The following is a 13,989-nucleotide window of genomic DNA, read 5'->3' as shown; positions in this document are numbered from 1 at the left end:
CTGAAATTAATAAATTAAAAAGAAATATAAAAAAGTTGAACAATGTTGAAAGTAGTGTTGAATTTTTGAAATGTTGCGTTAACAACAGTCTGTTACCAAAATATATATATATATATATATGTGTGTGTGTGTGTGTGTGTGTGTGCGTGTGTAATTTTTATTAACATATGTATTATCATAAGACAAAAAACACGTATTATCATTTCATTTAAACTTTCAAGAAAGATAACGGTAAATTTTCAATTAACTAAGTTTTTTATGCAACCTATCAGTAGAAATTAGCAGTGAAACTGTAGTCTTTGGACTAATTGAAGCCCCCTTCAACCCGGATAAGCTGTCAATGAGATGGCGACCTGGGAATGGTGACAGGTCAATTGTGAATGGAGACTACAAAATGAACGTGCAATACCTTTTTGAGAAGCAGTGTGGATCACCTTCTTATAATGTTGGACAGGACAATAGGAAAAGTTTTCAAACCGTCGCCATCTACGATTGGAGTGGATCGTTTCTACACCTGGACGATTGTGTTCGAAGTCAACTTTGCAATGCCAAAGTGTTTGACTTTTGGACAAAATATAACGCGTAAGCATTTCATCGTTTTGTTCAGAATATCAGTCAGGTCAAAATTTTTCCGGAAAATTTTGCAATCCAGACTTTTATCAAATTTAGAATAAACTGCTAATTTTGATGAAATCATAACCATCTCAAAACCATTTACAATCGTTTAACTTTCATGTTGCAAATAAGTTAGTTCCAATAACTCTCATAATAATCTCATCACGCAATGCCTTTTTATGTTTTTTTATTCTGTAAATCAGACTCTGTCAGACAGTATTGACATGCAAGTTGTAAAACGAAGAAAATAAAATTTTGAACAACTCAACAGCTTCCTCACACAATGTCTTAATTTTCATTACACTTAGTTTTGTTTCTCGCAAACTGCAGGGCAACTCCAATAACAATATGCCAGAAAGGTTCGCACCACTGCTTGTCACCTGGATTAGTAGATGGCCTCACTCTAGTTCACGAAGAAAGTACCGCACACGTGGAAGATATTTATTATTGGGAACTTAATAGTTTTGGCTACATAATAAGTAGCTACCACAACCTCGCTATTGATCTGGGTGATAGCATCTGCGTTACTTACATGAAGGATTCTGGTGAGAAAGTGAATTGCTCAGTAATTAGCAGTTTGAACAAAATCCAAATAAAATTTGTTTGAAAATTTTAATTTTATTTCAGTTACAATGAGTAGCGTACCTGCGTTTTATCCAAACCTGGAGAATGAATTTCGATTGAATAGGAATTCATTGAAGTAGAGACTGAATAACCTGGAAGATCAAACACTTATAAATGAGGCGGCCAACTTGACCATCATCTACAATCCGAATTCCTCAGTTCCTCTCTTAGCGGTTAATGGTATCTTTCTTAATGGCATCAATGTAACTACCATTGATGCCATACTCGATTCGGATGATTGCATTGAAAATATAATCAAATACGAAAAAAAATATTTTGGGTAAATAATTTCAAGCGTTTATTTTAATAAATTATTTCAACGCCAACTTTCAGAATTAAATTCAATGTATACAAAATAGTTCGAGGTAAACAAAAAATTTCCATCAACAGACGACCGAGGAGTAAAATTTACGAATTTTGCCAACAATATGGCAGATATCAAGAAGTTTGTCTGACGATGGCTGGCCAAAGCGTAGAATTTCAAAACAAAACAGGCCAAAAAAGTCAAAAGTGGATTATAAATGAACACGGCTACTTGGTTTCTGAAATTAATGGCTTTGGAATTGATGTTGACACGGGAAGCCAACCTTTTTGTGGCCAAGTCGTAAAAAAATATGATCCCTTTGGTTTGTTCAGCTCAAATAAATTTATTTTTGAAAACATATCTATGTCTATAAAAAAAAACTCTAAAAGTTTTATGCAAGTGAAAAACTCATTCTTGGTTGAAAAATATCAGAACCAGCTTGAAATTGTAATACTTTTTTAAATGTTTTCACCCATTAAATTTTAGACACGAAAGACTTGTTAGGTTACAAACTTAAAGCTCGAACATTTCAGCCCAATAAAAATTCAATGATGTGGAGACCAACTGATAACGGAGAAATCTTGAAAAACGTGAAACTGAAGTTGACCTTGAAGTTTGTTAGGTTTCAAGAGTGCACCGATGACTCAAGTCTCTCAATTCACACCCTGGCACTATTCAGAAATGACGAAAGTTATCATCCCAATCAGTTCCAATGTATTGAAAACCATCTGTGTAAAAATGACCAACGTGATTTTGAGCGTTATTTGAACTAGTTGCAGCTGCTACTTTAGTCCTGCTAAATTGAACTTTCAAACATTTGGTCTAAAGAGAATTCAAATGTAAAACTTTTCTGTAAATGTCGTTTTGGTGTATTTTAAATGTAAAAAAATGGTGGACGGCAAATCAAATTTGTCTGTGTATAATTTAGAAAAAAATAAATTGAAAATTGATATGATGAATGAATGAATAAATGAATGAATGAACTAATTAATGAATTACAAAAAATCCAGCATAGCTAAAAAATTTATTGCTATTGAATATAAAACTTTTACAAAACTTTTACTAACCTACACTTTCGATTCAGTGTAGTATGCATTAAAAGTACATCACCTTAAATGGAATCACGAATTCAGACATTTCAATGATGAGATGGCGTTTTTCAACTTGTATTAAAAATTAAACAATAAATTAATTTTTATATAAATTAGTTCATGGACCATAATTCGAAAAAAAAGCAACCAAGTTTGTTACGTAAAATCTTGAATTCAATTTCAAGTTAAATCTATCACATTATCATAATATTAAATGGACATTATTTTACAAAATTATTCATTTTTCAATCTATCAGGGACACTTTTTGTAAAGGTTTCTCTAATAGCTCAATTTTGCTAAATATTAAGTACTTACCTGATATAATGTTTGCTAACCGCTCAACTCCCAAACGAAGTTTTGGCAACCCCGAACTTAGGAATCATTTTAAGACAAACGATTTTGGTTTAAACATAATTTTTGTGATTTTTTTCAAATTACTTACAATTTCTAATCAATTTCTAATGTGTTTATTTTTTCAATAAATCAATTTGTGAATGAAATTCTCGTGAAACAGCCAAACGTTCATGTCTTATAAACATTTTTATTTTTGTTTGAATTGAAACTTTTATTTCAAATTAAACATTTAAAGATAGGGTTAAACAAGACTTTAGATTCTATTTTTAGTGTTCTTAATTTAAAAATTTAAACAAAGCTGGTGATTAGCTACGTTAATTTGATATTTATTAAAAAAAATTCAATCAAAGTATTTTTTTACTACAAGTTTCTAAAATAGAAAAATTAAGCAATAGTAAATCACAAATTTTTAACAAAAATAGGCTAATCGTTTTAAACAGTGGCACTAATTGAGCTAAAATTAACAGTAAAAATCATTAAAGAAGTTCACTACCCTACAATTGTATTTCGTTTGTAAATTTCAAATAGTTTTCAAATTTAAAATCCTTTCAAAAACTTCCGAGGTGAGCGTATGTAGCATTCCAGAATGACCAACCCAATTTGGCAACTAAATTCCCAATAAGAAATCCATTCCTGTGCTGGTTCAGCTGGCATATTCTTTGCAGGTAGTTGAAATTGAACGAGTCACAGTTGTACGCTCCAACTTTCATGCACTGGCCTAAACATAATGAAGGTCTGTCGGCTTCAAACTCCATGAAAATGTAATTCAGCAATTGTTGATTGTTCTTAGAAGTCCAGACTTTTTCTAAAATTTTCAGTTTTTTTAATTTATTTTTCAATTTATCATCAACTAAATATTTCCAAGGTTGATCACCTGTAGCCAGCAATGCTTCATAGGCTTCCAACTCGCAAACGGAAAAATATCCATCGCTGGCACCAGCGGCTTGTTGAGCGATGATGTAACGGAAGGCAGGCAGGTTGGCGTTGCATTTGAGGATGACCCTGGAAGCAGCTGGAACATCTCCAGGGTAGGTAGCACACAGAGGATACTGTCCTCTGATTGGTGGTTCAACTGTGGCGCTTGATAACATCAGACCGATGATGAAGTTTGACAGACGTAGCATAACTAAAGAGTTTAAATATTTATATAATAACGGTGTAAAAGTCACATTGAGAAAAATTCTAATAGCTGTAAAATAGCTGTGATTTAAATTTTTTCCCTAATTTGGTTAGGTTTGGCTCAATGTTGAATGTTTCACCGTTGCTTCTAAATATGCTTCCTGCAGTTTGTTTATCAGTTTTGATTAATTAATGTTCATTAATGAAATTGTCCGCTAACAAATGTATGTATTTCAAACAAAAGGACGGCCTGATAGTCTAATTGTTAAGATCGCCTGGTCTTGTTAAACATTGACCAGGCGATGACAAATCGGTCTCGTCATTTGGTGTGGTGAGTCGTTCAAAAACGCTGTTTGTGGTTGGTTATGGTTAATTTTTTTAAACTTTTGAAGAGTCTGATAGACCTTCAACCTTTTTTAAACCTTTATAACTAGGCACAGTGGCTTACATGATTGAAATTCTCTTTAAACATAAAATATTTTAAGAAATCCTCGGACAAACTCTCAATCAAACTTCTAAATTGTAATTTAATATACATCTAATATTTGTTGATCGATCAGTTCCAACATAAATATTTTGGGATGACAACAAATTATTTACTGTAAGTTAATTAAAAATGAACAATCTTTTAATTATTCTGTTTTTATCATTTGTTAAAAAGAAATCAAAATCAGCAATAATTTAAATCAAAAAATAAATTCTGACAAATTTAATGAATCATTTATAGCAACTAACCATGTCTCTTTTTATAATCTCTACTAAAAAGAGCAATGTAATCAATGTTGTATTCTCCGCCTATGTCCACCTGTATCCAATTCTGGCCAGTCACCCCTTCATTTGTGTGCGCGCAATGACCACGAAAAGGTTCGGGATCTCTCAAGCCATCCACCATCAGGCCAGCGTTCAAATAAAACACATTATTTGTTAAAATGTTTTTATACTTGTATGTTGAAGACATGGTTGAATTTTTGTAAAGCAAAAGATTTTTTCGCTGGGTCACTGCTGGAAGATTAAGATGAAACTTTCAGAGTAAGCAATACATAATTTTTAGATATTTATTTTTAACATTATATTAATAAATTACAACTTGTTAACAAGTTTTTTTTTAAACTGTGCCTCGATAAAACTTAATCGCATAAATTTGCTCTCAAAGTTTTGATAAAGTAATTTTTTGACCGCTTATATATTTTTAAATAAAATATTATGTGAATGTTACTAAAAATTAGTTTCTTAATATCCTTTAATTTCAGTTAACAATATCGGCCATTGCAACTCCTTGATGCAACTTTACATTTTGTACTGCTTCCGTTCAACTCATTAGCTAGCAAAATGTTTCTACGAATTCAATTACGAACATTAAAAACTTAATTGTGCAAATCATTATTTAATAAAAATGAAAAGGAACAGTTACTAATGACACGACCTTCAGAATATTTGCCTTCTACGACAACCTCGCACACCAGCATCACATCTGGTGAAGTGGTGTTTTGCTCGATGATAATTTTTTTGCTGATAATGTTTCCAGGATTTGGACATGAAAATAATACATTTCTTTCATTCAGTCGACTTGTCAGGTTGTAACATTGGATGACCATCGATTTCGGAGTAGCCAGTCCAACATTCAAATCATCTTATACAAAATTTTAAATCAATTTGAAATGTCAAATCATCTTATAAAAATTTTTAGATCAATTGAAAATGGAAAATGTTTCTATTTTGTAATTTTAAGTTCAAGGACAACAAATTTTTCAAAGTATCTCACTTTTTATTGTTTTTCCATATATACGAACAAAATCAACTTGGTACAACCAAATCAAATCAACGATAATCTTCTGGTAACCAGACGAAAGTGATTTGAAGCAGAATGGAGGGCTGAACAACCCATCAACCACCAACGATCCATTGTACGGAAATTCTGATGAACTTTCAAAAACTATTTTGCCTAGCGCCACATTTTCTTGACATTTCGCCAGAAAATTGACGCTGCGAATCACAATAACTGTTGACAATAGTAACAAATTCATTTCTAATAGTTTCAAGGCAAAATATTTTTTAAATTAAATAATCCGATTTCAGTAAATTTGTAAAAAAATTTGAAGAAAACAAGTTAAGACTTGTGAAAGGGGATTTGTTTTGTTTGCACCAACACATAAAAGCAAAATTAATTTCAAGGCATAAGAAAACTGTAGAAAGCATGGCCGCGCTTGGTCTTCAAATTTGTCATTAAAATTTGTAGCTGAGTGCAAATTAAATTCTGTAGTTTATTTCCTATGTAGAATGTATTGTAATGTACGTGTTCTAACGGGCATGCAATTAATACCGCATGACTTTTGCTGTTATTTATAAAAGCAAAACGTGATAAGTAAGCCTAACATCATGTTTTCAAATGTTTCTTCTTAACGTAAACTTCAGTGCAACTAATTGGACGTTTATGACGTTGGCAGAAAATGTTTATTTTTGAAAAATGTTGAAATTTTTTGACCTTGTCGAGAGGCAGAAAGCATTTGTGAATTAATTTTTTTTCATCAGTTCAAATTATCTGTTATTTTATATGAATGTGGATGTCTCCATACTGCAAGATTTAATTGTAGATGATTTTGACATTTGCATTTTTAATGTCAACAGTTGTGCTATTTCATAATGAATGTGTATTTTTTATTTTTGTTTAGGGTGGCCATGCAAGCTCTTTTGAGCTTCTGAGTCTCCCAAATTTGTCTAAATAAAATTTGTCTAAATAAAAAAAAATTGTGCCGTGTGGATAAGGGGAGGGGGTGGAAATCGATTCCGACTGCATCACATGAAACACGGATGAGGAAAAAATAGGATATGGACGAATGCCTGTTTCCTTGGCATTATGTTTTTCTTTTAAAGTTTTTGGGGTCTAATAGATTTGCATGATTTTATGGCTTTTGATTTTCTGGTTTGAATCTGCTTGTTTTTTTTCAAATTTACCACGTACAACATTTACAGAGGCAGAGAGTAGGTTGAAATGGAAATTTATTTCTCGTGCATCAGGCGCAAAGCTGGCGTGGAGTCGTGCTTTTAATTTAGTTTGTTTTCAAAATTGTGCACTTTGTTTTGTATGTCTACTTGTTATCATTTGGTTTTATTCGATACTGAAACTTCTTACCCGGTCGACAACTGATAATATTTTTAAGACTCGTGATAATGTGAAACCTGTCACTAACTGTGGTCATATATTAATTGATCCTGCTGATGCTTGGAATGACAAACTTTTTGTAAATACTGTAACTAATTTAGTTTCACTTCCACTGTCTAAGTGCGCTTAAGAAAATTTCTCCCCAAATTGAACATCAAATTATTTTGTTAATTTCAACTTCTAGAAAAGAAATAATTACAACTGCTAAATTATTTAAACCCAAAAGAACTAGTGGATGGGACAGCAGTCATTGAAAATAATAATGTCAACCGCGGATACGATTGCTCATGTTTAAGAACTTCTTATCAATTTATCTTTTCCTATTCCAAAATATCCAAAACATTTAAAAATTATTCAAATTAAGAAAGATGAGAAAAGTAATCTCTCCAATTTTAGACCTGTGACTGAACTACCTAATTTTTAAAAAATAAATAAATGAAAAAATTAAATATAACGAATTTTTCTTAAACATTATTATACAAAATTGGCGATTGTGGAATTGATCAGAGTAATAGTATTAGTATCTGGGAAAAAATGTTCACTGTTGGAGCTTGTCTGGATTTATTTAAGGTCATTAATTGTATTAATTGCAGTACTCTGTTGGCTCAATTGGATCATTACTGCACTTGTAATGTGCAGTTAGACTGGTTCAAAAGCTAAAAACCAAAACCACATATATGTTAACTTAGTTTTATAATACTAGCGCAAGCATACAATCTTATACATACATGTGTCTACACAGCACACACATACACACACATACATACACAAGACATAGAAGCAGCTGCGTGAAACAACTTTTTCAAATTTCAAAGATCAAAACATTTCTTGCCATTCTTACAACAACTTTAAATTTAAAAAATTCAAACTAACAATCGATAAAAACTTCGCGAACATGAAGAGAACTTTAAAAAAGTTGTTATTCATACTTTTGGAATAAAAAAACTGAAACGGTTTTTAAAAGAAAAAATGAATTTTTGAAATGTTTGAAAAAATTCTTGAGAATAAAGTTTCTTTATTCGAAAGGATATTTTATAAACCCATCTACACTGAAGGATTGATCAACACTTCTGTTCACATTTTTTCTTGGTGAGGGCTTTTAAATGTTCTAGCGCTATTTTCACGAGCTTCAAAAACAATTTTCAAGGCAAAACATAAAAACACTGATCATTACAAAGCAATTAAGCTGCACTAAACACTGGAAAACAATCAATTTTTTGACACTTTGAAACGAAACGTTGGCGTTCACAAAAATGTGCTTGCAAGTTCGAAATTCAGGTGTGTATATAATACACGGAAGAATAAAATTTAACGCGAGTTCTTTCTAATAACATTACCTACTCTGAAAATTATGATTTTAATAATAATTACAAGTTGTAAGAGAATATGGTTTTGTATGATTATTCCATGTTAAAATTTATTTTCATCGTTTCCTGTCTTGCACGTTGTTACTTCCTTTGCATTTGACAGTTTGATTTACGGAATAAAAAAAAATTGTTAACTTTATAACAAAATTTCATTCAATAATCAAAAATATTTGAACATTTTTAATTAAAACTTAAACTAAAATTTTTAAATAAGCATCCTGAAACTGTGACTTTCAGTTCAAAGTTGTGATAACACTTTATACATTACATTTTCTTCACCCATCTCACCAATCAAAATATTTAACGAACTAAAAAAATGAAAATATTTGTCCTGATAATGATATGTACCTCACAAATCTTATCACCATCTTCATCACAAACAGCTGGCAAAATATTCAGCAAACTGCCATGGAAAAATACCACTCTCTGCTCAAACTCCATCAACAAAACACTTTCTTTCAATAGGACAGTAGTGCCAGAAAAAATATTGATCACCAACAAATTTGAAAAGTTATGCGTTATAAAATGTCAAACGTCAGTAAGAACGTGTTTCGCATTTCAAGTTGACAAAATAAAATCGGTGAATATTATTGGCGCATATGATGTGTTATGTTTCTATTACAATGATATGCCAGACGGCTTGTACACCAATGATCATGCCAACTGCTCCATGTTCCTCAACATTCTTCAAAGTTAGTATGCCTTGTTTCACTGCTTTGAAAGTTGCGCCAAAATTCCATGTCGATGACTTTAATGAAGTTTTATTGTTTTAAGTGACAGTGTAGACATTAGACAATGACAACTGATGATTTTTATGAAATTTGTGTTTGAAAAAAGTTTAGAATGATTAGTTATTTGTTTATTCAGAGTGGATGGAAATAAAAATATGTCAAACATTTTTTAATTTTGAATTCATGATCATTTTATTCATTTATTATATTATATCTTATTTAATCAAAATTTTTTTATAATTTTTTTGATCAAATTTTTTTATATTTATATATCTATAATATTTCTTTTAATATTTATAAATTTTGTTCACTCAGAGCCAATCTGCATCAACATTTCCTCCTACGGAAATAGCGACACGAACAAACATCTCCCGGATCGAAACCTGATCGAAATTATCGGAATGGACCGGTATAATCCGTCCAAATCCCAACCGACCGGCGTTGGCTTGTACAAATTGAACATGGAGAGTCGTTCTTTGTACGATTATCAGCTTTTTGACACCTTGGCAGCAGGGGATGGAGCAGTTTTGATGAAATTGTATTTCACGGTGGATGACGTGCTTCAATGTTTTGTTTCTGTAGTAACTTGAATGTTGCAGGATCACTTGGTTTTAAGTGGTGTGTTTGTTTTAGAAATTTAACGTTCATTTCAACACAGGTTTTTAAATTTATTAAAATTGATTAATTAATTAATTTATGAATTTATTTATTTATTGACAGAACACCACTAACGGAACAGTGATTGTTGGACAAACGAGCGATGAACCAAGCTTCAACATAGGAAGTACCATTCCTTACTTGAAAAGTGTGAACCTGGACATCTCGAATTCGAAATGGAGGAACAAGTGGTTGTTTCTGTGGCAGCAGGGCGCCCATGCCAAAACTTTGTCCTACATCGATAATGGAACCCTTGTTTTTTCCAAGCAGTTCTTCATCTACAACATCGGTTTGAAGTTTTTTTTTTACTTCTCGTTTTTTTGTTCATGCAAAGATGATTTTAAGCATCTTTCATTACAGTTTAAGTTAAATTTTTAGTAAACTCGGAAATAATAATTATTTAAATTGTTATAAAATTAATAAAGTCAAACATTTGTTTTTTTTTCTATTTTCCAATAAATAGATCAAAATTTTTATAAAATTAATTAAGTCAAACATTTGTTTTTTTTCTATTTTCCAATAAATAGATCAATATTCAAATTAGTAATCATGTACAGTTATGATGATAAAAACTCCTAACGTACATAGCTGCCAACAGATCTGATTGGACCGGTGTTAGGATGCGGACGATCAGCTGAATGGTAAGACGAAGAGATGGGCGAGGATTTTACATTTTTTAATAAATGTTGGTTTCAAATTTGAACGAAGTTAAGAGGAATGGAAAAAACGGATTTGGAACGATTAGATACGACTAAAAATTATTTATTTTATGTAGCTATTTTTTAGAATCAAGATGCTTTTTTCAAGTTTATATAGGAATGAAGGAAAGATGATTTTCGGTTATAAATATTGATTTTTTTTAATATAATAATAATATAATTTATATAGCGCCATGGCAAGCGACTGAAGCGAATGATTATTATTAAAACAAACACAGTGCAGGTAAAAACACATGAAACAGCGCATCACACACTTTTGCATGTGATTGGCGGCGATCTCTTTAGATTTGAACGCGGACACGGCATCAACGATGACAGACACCTTAACTTTTACACCATCGCACAGTCTATTTTCTTTTTATTTAAAAAAAGCGGTAATATTGAATATTATGTTAGTTCAAAAGTATGTGTGGTTTTTCTGTGTTGTGTATTGTGTATTATGCTGTTTCTATTTATATTTTTGATTGAGGCATAAAGCATAGGAGTCTGCCTAATGTTTTTTAAATAATAATAATAACCGAATGACTGAATGACATCATTGTGACGTCACTATGAATATTTAAATACATTAATGTACGTAACTAATCAGACAAATATGTCTTGTTTAGAACTTTAATACAAAATCATATTATTCTAAAATCAAATTTATAATAATTTTCATGTCTTATTATGCTAAAGTGTTACATTATCATGGATGTTGAGTTTTATTATCATGATTATATGTTAAATGAATGTAATTTTTGCTTTATAATATCCTAATTTGGATGTTATTTACTGTTTTACCGTGCACAATGACTACATTTCTTAAATAAACGCGTGTGTTTGTTTTTTGTACATTTTCTTTAGTTTAGATTTATTTTGATAAAATTTATCAAATTTTTTTTTTAAAGAAATATAATAATTGTGATTCATATATTTTGCTAACAAAAACTATGGTTTCCTCATTGGGATCCCACAAACTCGCGCACCACACATGCACCAATGAAACATTCAAAATATTGAAACAAACATTGACCAGCATGAACAACATTGAAAAAAAAACAAAAGGTCTAACCCAAGTACATGGCAACTAACGATGCATTCATTAATTTTGCGCTTGTGAAGGAGTTATACTGAAAATTTTTTTGAATAAGCAAGCGAAACCAAATGCTGCAAACTCAAAGAGACAGTATTTTAATCGTGTTCAGTGCATAGTTCCTTTCAATCATACGAAGGTTCGAATATTTATAACTAACTCATCAGCAATATAAATTAAGCTTTTTATTTCAAATCTTAAGTTTTTTGTTAAACTAAAAATTAGCACAACAAATGTTTGAAAATATCTCCAATGTTCAAATTTCAAAATTTTTAAGTATCAAAATTTTCATTAAAATGGTCAACAAAAACAAACGATTCTCTTCAAAACAGATTTAAAATTGATACAAATTCAGTTTATTAAGTACTTAGACGCTCCTTTATTACATTGAATGTTAGTTATATGAACAAATATTGAGAATTTAATTATAAAAGAATATAAAAACATAAAAACATGATGAATAATTAAAAAATTCTTGAGTGGAGTGGAGTTTTTTAATCATACTAAACTGCATTTTTAAGTAAAGTTAACACAAATTGAACGGAAATTAATAAATTAGAATTAAAAGCTGATCAGTGGAAAATATGAATTGGCATTGCACCACCAAGGAGTAAAACTTCATCAATTAAAATTTATTATTGATCAAAATAAGTAATTGGTCTTAGCAAGTCTGGGAAAAATTATTCTTCACAATTATTGGCATGGGCTTATTTGATTTACTCTTCAAACACCTCAGCATACACAAAGTTAATTGAAAGTGAAGCATCGTGTATTCCATCAATAAGAACCTTAATAAAATTACTAAAAGAGTTAATGTTAACTGAACAATGCTGGACAAGACTAAGGACATGTTTTTAACAATTGATTAAGTGTATGTTGCCAGACGAGTCAAATTCAGTGGAGGTCAAGTCTGGTTTGACGACAGATATGCTTCATGATAAAATCATTATACCAAAAGTATAAAGATATGGTGGCCATGTATCCCATACATAATAATCTATCAGAAAACCCATCCTGTTTGTCCAGTTCCTACGCCATCCTGATGACTCAGATAGCTCGGTGGGTGCCCACTGCCCATCTCTTATAACGGAGGTTGTTTTGGACTTTTAAGGAATTTGACTCACGTTCTTGCTGCAACTGGTATCATCGTTATGTTGATGCACACGAGAGTCAATGTTGCGATGATGTGTAAAAATTTCAATCTGATTCAACAAAATTAGCATATTTTACGATCTCATAAAGTTAAGATGAATCAGTTTTAATACTAACATGATATTGTAATTTGAAGTATTTAATTCTATTAAACTTCTATGCGTAGAAAAACTCAAGCTGATGTGAATCACTCAGTCGAAAGAGCTCAGCACATCGTATATACATAACAAAACAGATATTTGTCAGAAACAGAAAGAACTAAGTTCTTGAGGCTTCAAAGGAAAATGTTTGCTCGTCAATCAATCAATCATATCACTAGGAATGTTTTGATCCATGAATTGTTGCACGAAATCCGCTGACTTCTTTTATGTGTTCATTGCCTTATGTTTCAAAGGAACTATGCAAAAAGTTACAGCTGAAAAATGTTAAGCATTAGAAGTTTTTATGAAAAATATAACCACGCTGTTGACTAAAAGGAATGAATAAGTTACCGTTGAGTATTTGTTTAAGTGGAGTGCACCAGAGTATTTGCATCAGAATATGTTTTTGTCAGAACATTATTTACACTTAGTTTTTTTTCACGAATGTTTTTTTGTTCAGTTACAAGAAGAGATTGAAAAAATGAAAGTTTCAGAAAGTTGTTGAACAATAACAAAAATCAATTGTTTAAAATTTAAAAAACAAAACAGACATTTAAGAATAATAATTTTTAGTAAAAATAGGCAATAGCTTAAAACGTATTAATTAAAAAAAAATTATATGCTTATTAGATATTTTTACTGAAATGGTGGATTGCTTTTTGTGAAACCAATTGCGCACAGCTGCTGAAGAATGCAAAACACCTCAAATAATGCAATAAAAATTCATTTGAAATGATATACAGGAAGGATCATTCCAACATTCAAAGGACAATGGATACTTGATCACACCAGCGTTGGATCCGATGCCGAACGGAACTGTTGTTTTCAACTTCGACGGGAGAGATTACATGGTTTCTAAAAGTTTGAAACAAAAACTTTA

General features: G+C 31.0%; 5 protein-coding genes across 5 annotated transcripts in view; 3 read left to right on the top strand and 2 right to left on the bottom strand.

Annotated features, from left to right (window-relative positions):
* Positions 1-1,696: 1,696 nt before the first annotated feature.
* On the top strand, positions 1,697-2,316 carry HELRODRAFT_177590 (hypothetical protein; the record flags this gene model as incomplete). Its single annotated transcript, XM_009025753.1, has 2 exons — positions 1,697-1,865; positions 2,030-2,316. The coding sequence occupies 2 exons, from the start codon at positions 1,697-1,699 to the stop codon at positions 2,314-2,316; spliced, it is 456 nt and encodes a 151-aa protein (XP_009024001.1).
* A 1,221-nt stretch (positions 2,317-3,537) lies between these two features.
* HELRODRAFT_177589 (hypothetical protein) lies at positions 3,538-5,066 on the bottom strand (the record flags this gene model as incomplete). Its single annotated transcript, XM_009025752.1, has 2 exons — positions 3,538-4,115; positions 4,844-5,066. 2 exons carry the CDS (start codon positions 5,064-5,066, stop codon positions 3,538-3,540), a joined length of 801 nt encoding a protein of 266 aa, XP_009024000.1.
* A 406-nt stretch (positions 5,067-5,472) lies between these two features.
* Positions 5,473-6,132, bottom strand: HELRODRAFT_177588 (hypothetical protein; the record flags this gene model as incomplete). The annotated part of the gene is made up of 2 exons (XM_009025751.1): positions 5,473-5,738; positions 5,871-6,132. 2 exons carry the CDS (start codon positions 6,130-6,132, stop codon positions 5,473-5,475), a joined length of 528 nt encoding a protein of 175 aa, XP_009023999.1.
* Positions 6,133-8,521: 2,389 nt separating this feature from the next.
* On the top strand, positions 8,522-10,661 carry HELRODRAFT_177587 (hypothetical protein; the record flags this gene model as incomplete). The annotated part of the gene is made up of 5 exons (XM_009025750.1): positions 8,522-8,546; positions 9,019-9,327; positions 9,682-9,914; positions 10,087-10,312; positions 10,612-10,661. 5 exons carry the CDS (start codon positions 8,522-8,524, stop codon positions 10,659-10,661), a joined length of 843 nt encoding a protein of 280 aa, XP_009023998.1.
* A 1,013-nt stretch (positions 10,662-11,674) lies between these two features.
* Positions 11,675-13,989, top strand: part of HELRODRAFT_177586 (hypothetical protein) — a gene marked incomplete at both ends in the record, with an annotated part of 6,620 nt that continues 4,305 nt past the window's right edge. Inside the window, 2 exons of the mRNA XM_009025749.1 lie at positions 11,675-11,800; positions 13,853-13,960. Coding sequence (XP_009023997.1) covers positions 11,675-11,800; positions 13,853-13,960 — 234 coding nt within the window. The remainder of the gene's footprint in view (positions 11,801-13,852; positions 13,961-13,989) is intronic.

This window comes from Helobdella robusta, assembly GCF_000326865.2.
Source record: "Helobdella robusta unplaced genomic scaffold HELROscaffold_43, whole genome shotgun sequence".
Lineage (NCBI taxonomy): Eukaryota > Metazoa > Annelida > Clitellata > Rhynchobdellida > Glossiphoniidae > Helobdella > Helobdella robusta.
Note: the sequence above shows the minus strand (reverse complement) of the source record. Positions and strands in the feature narration are given on the sequence as shown.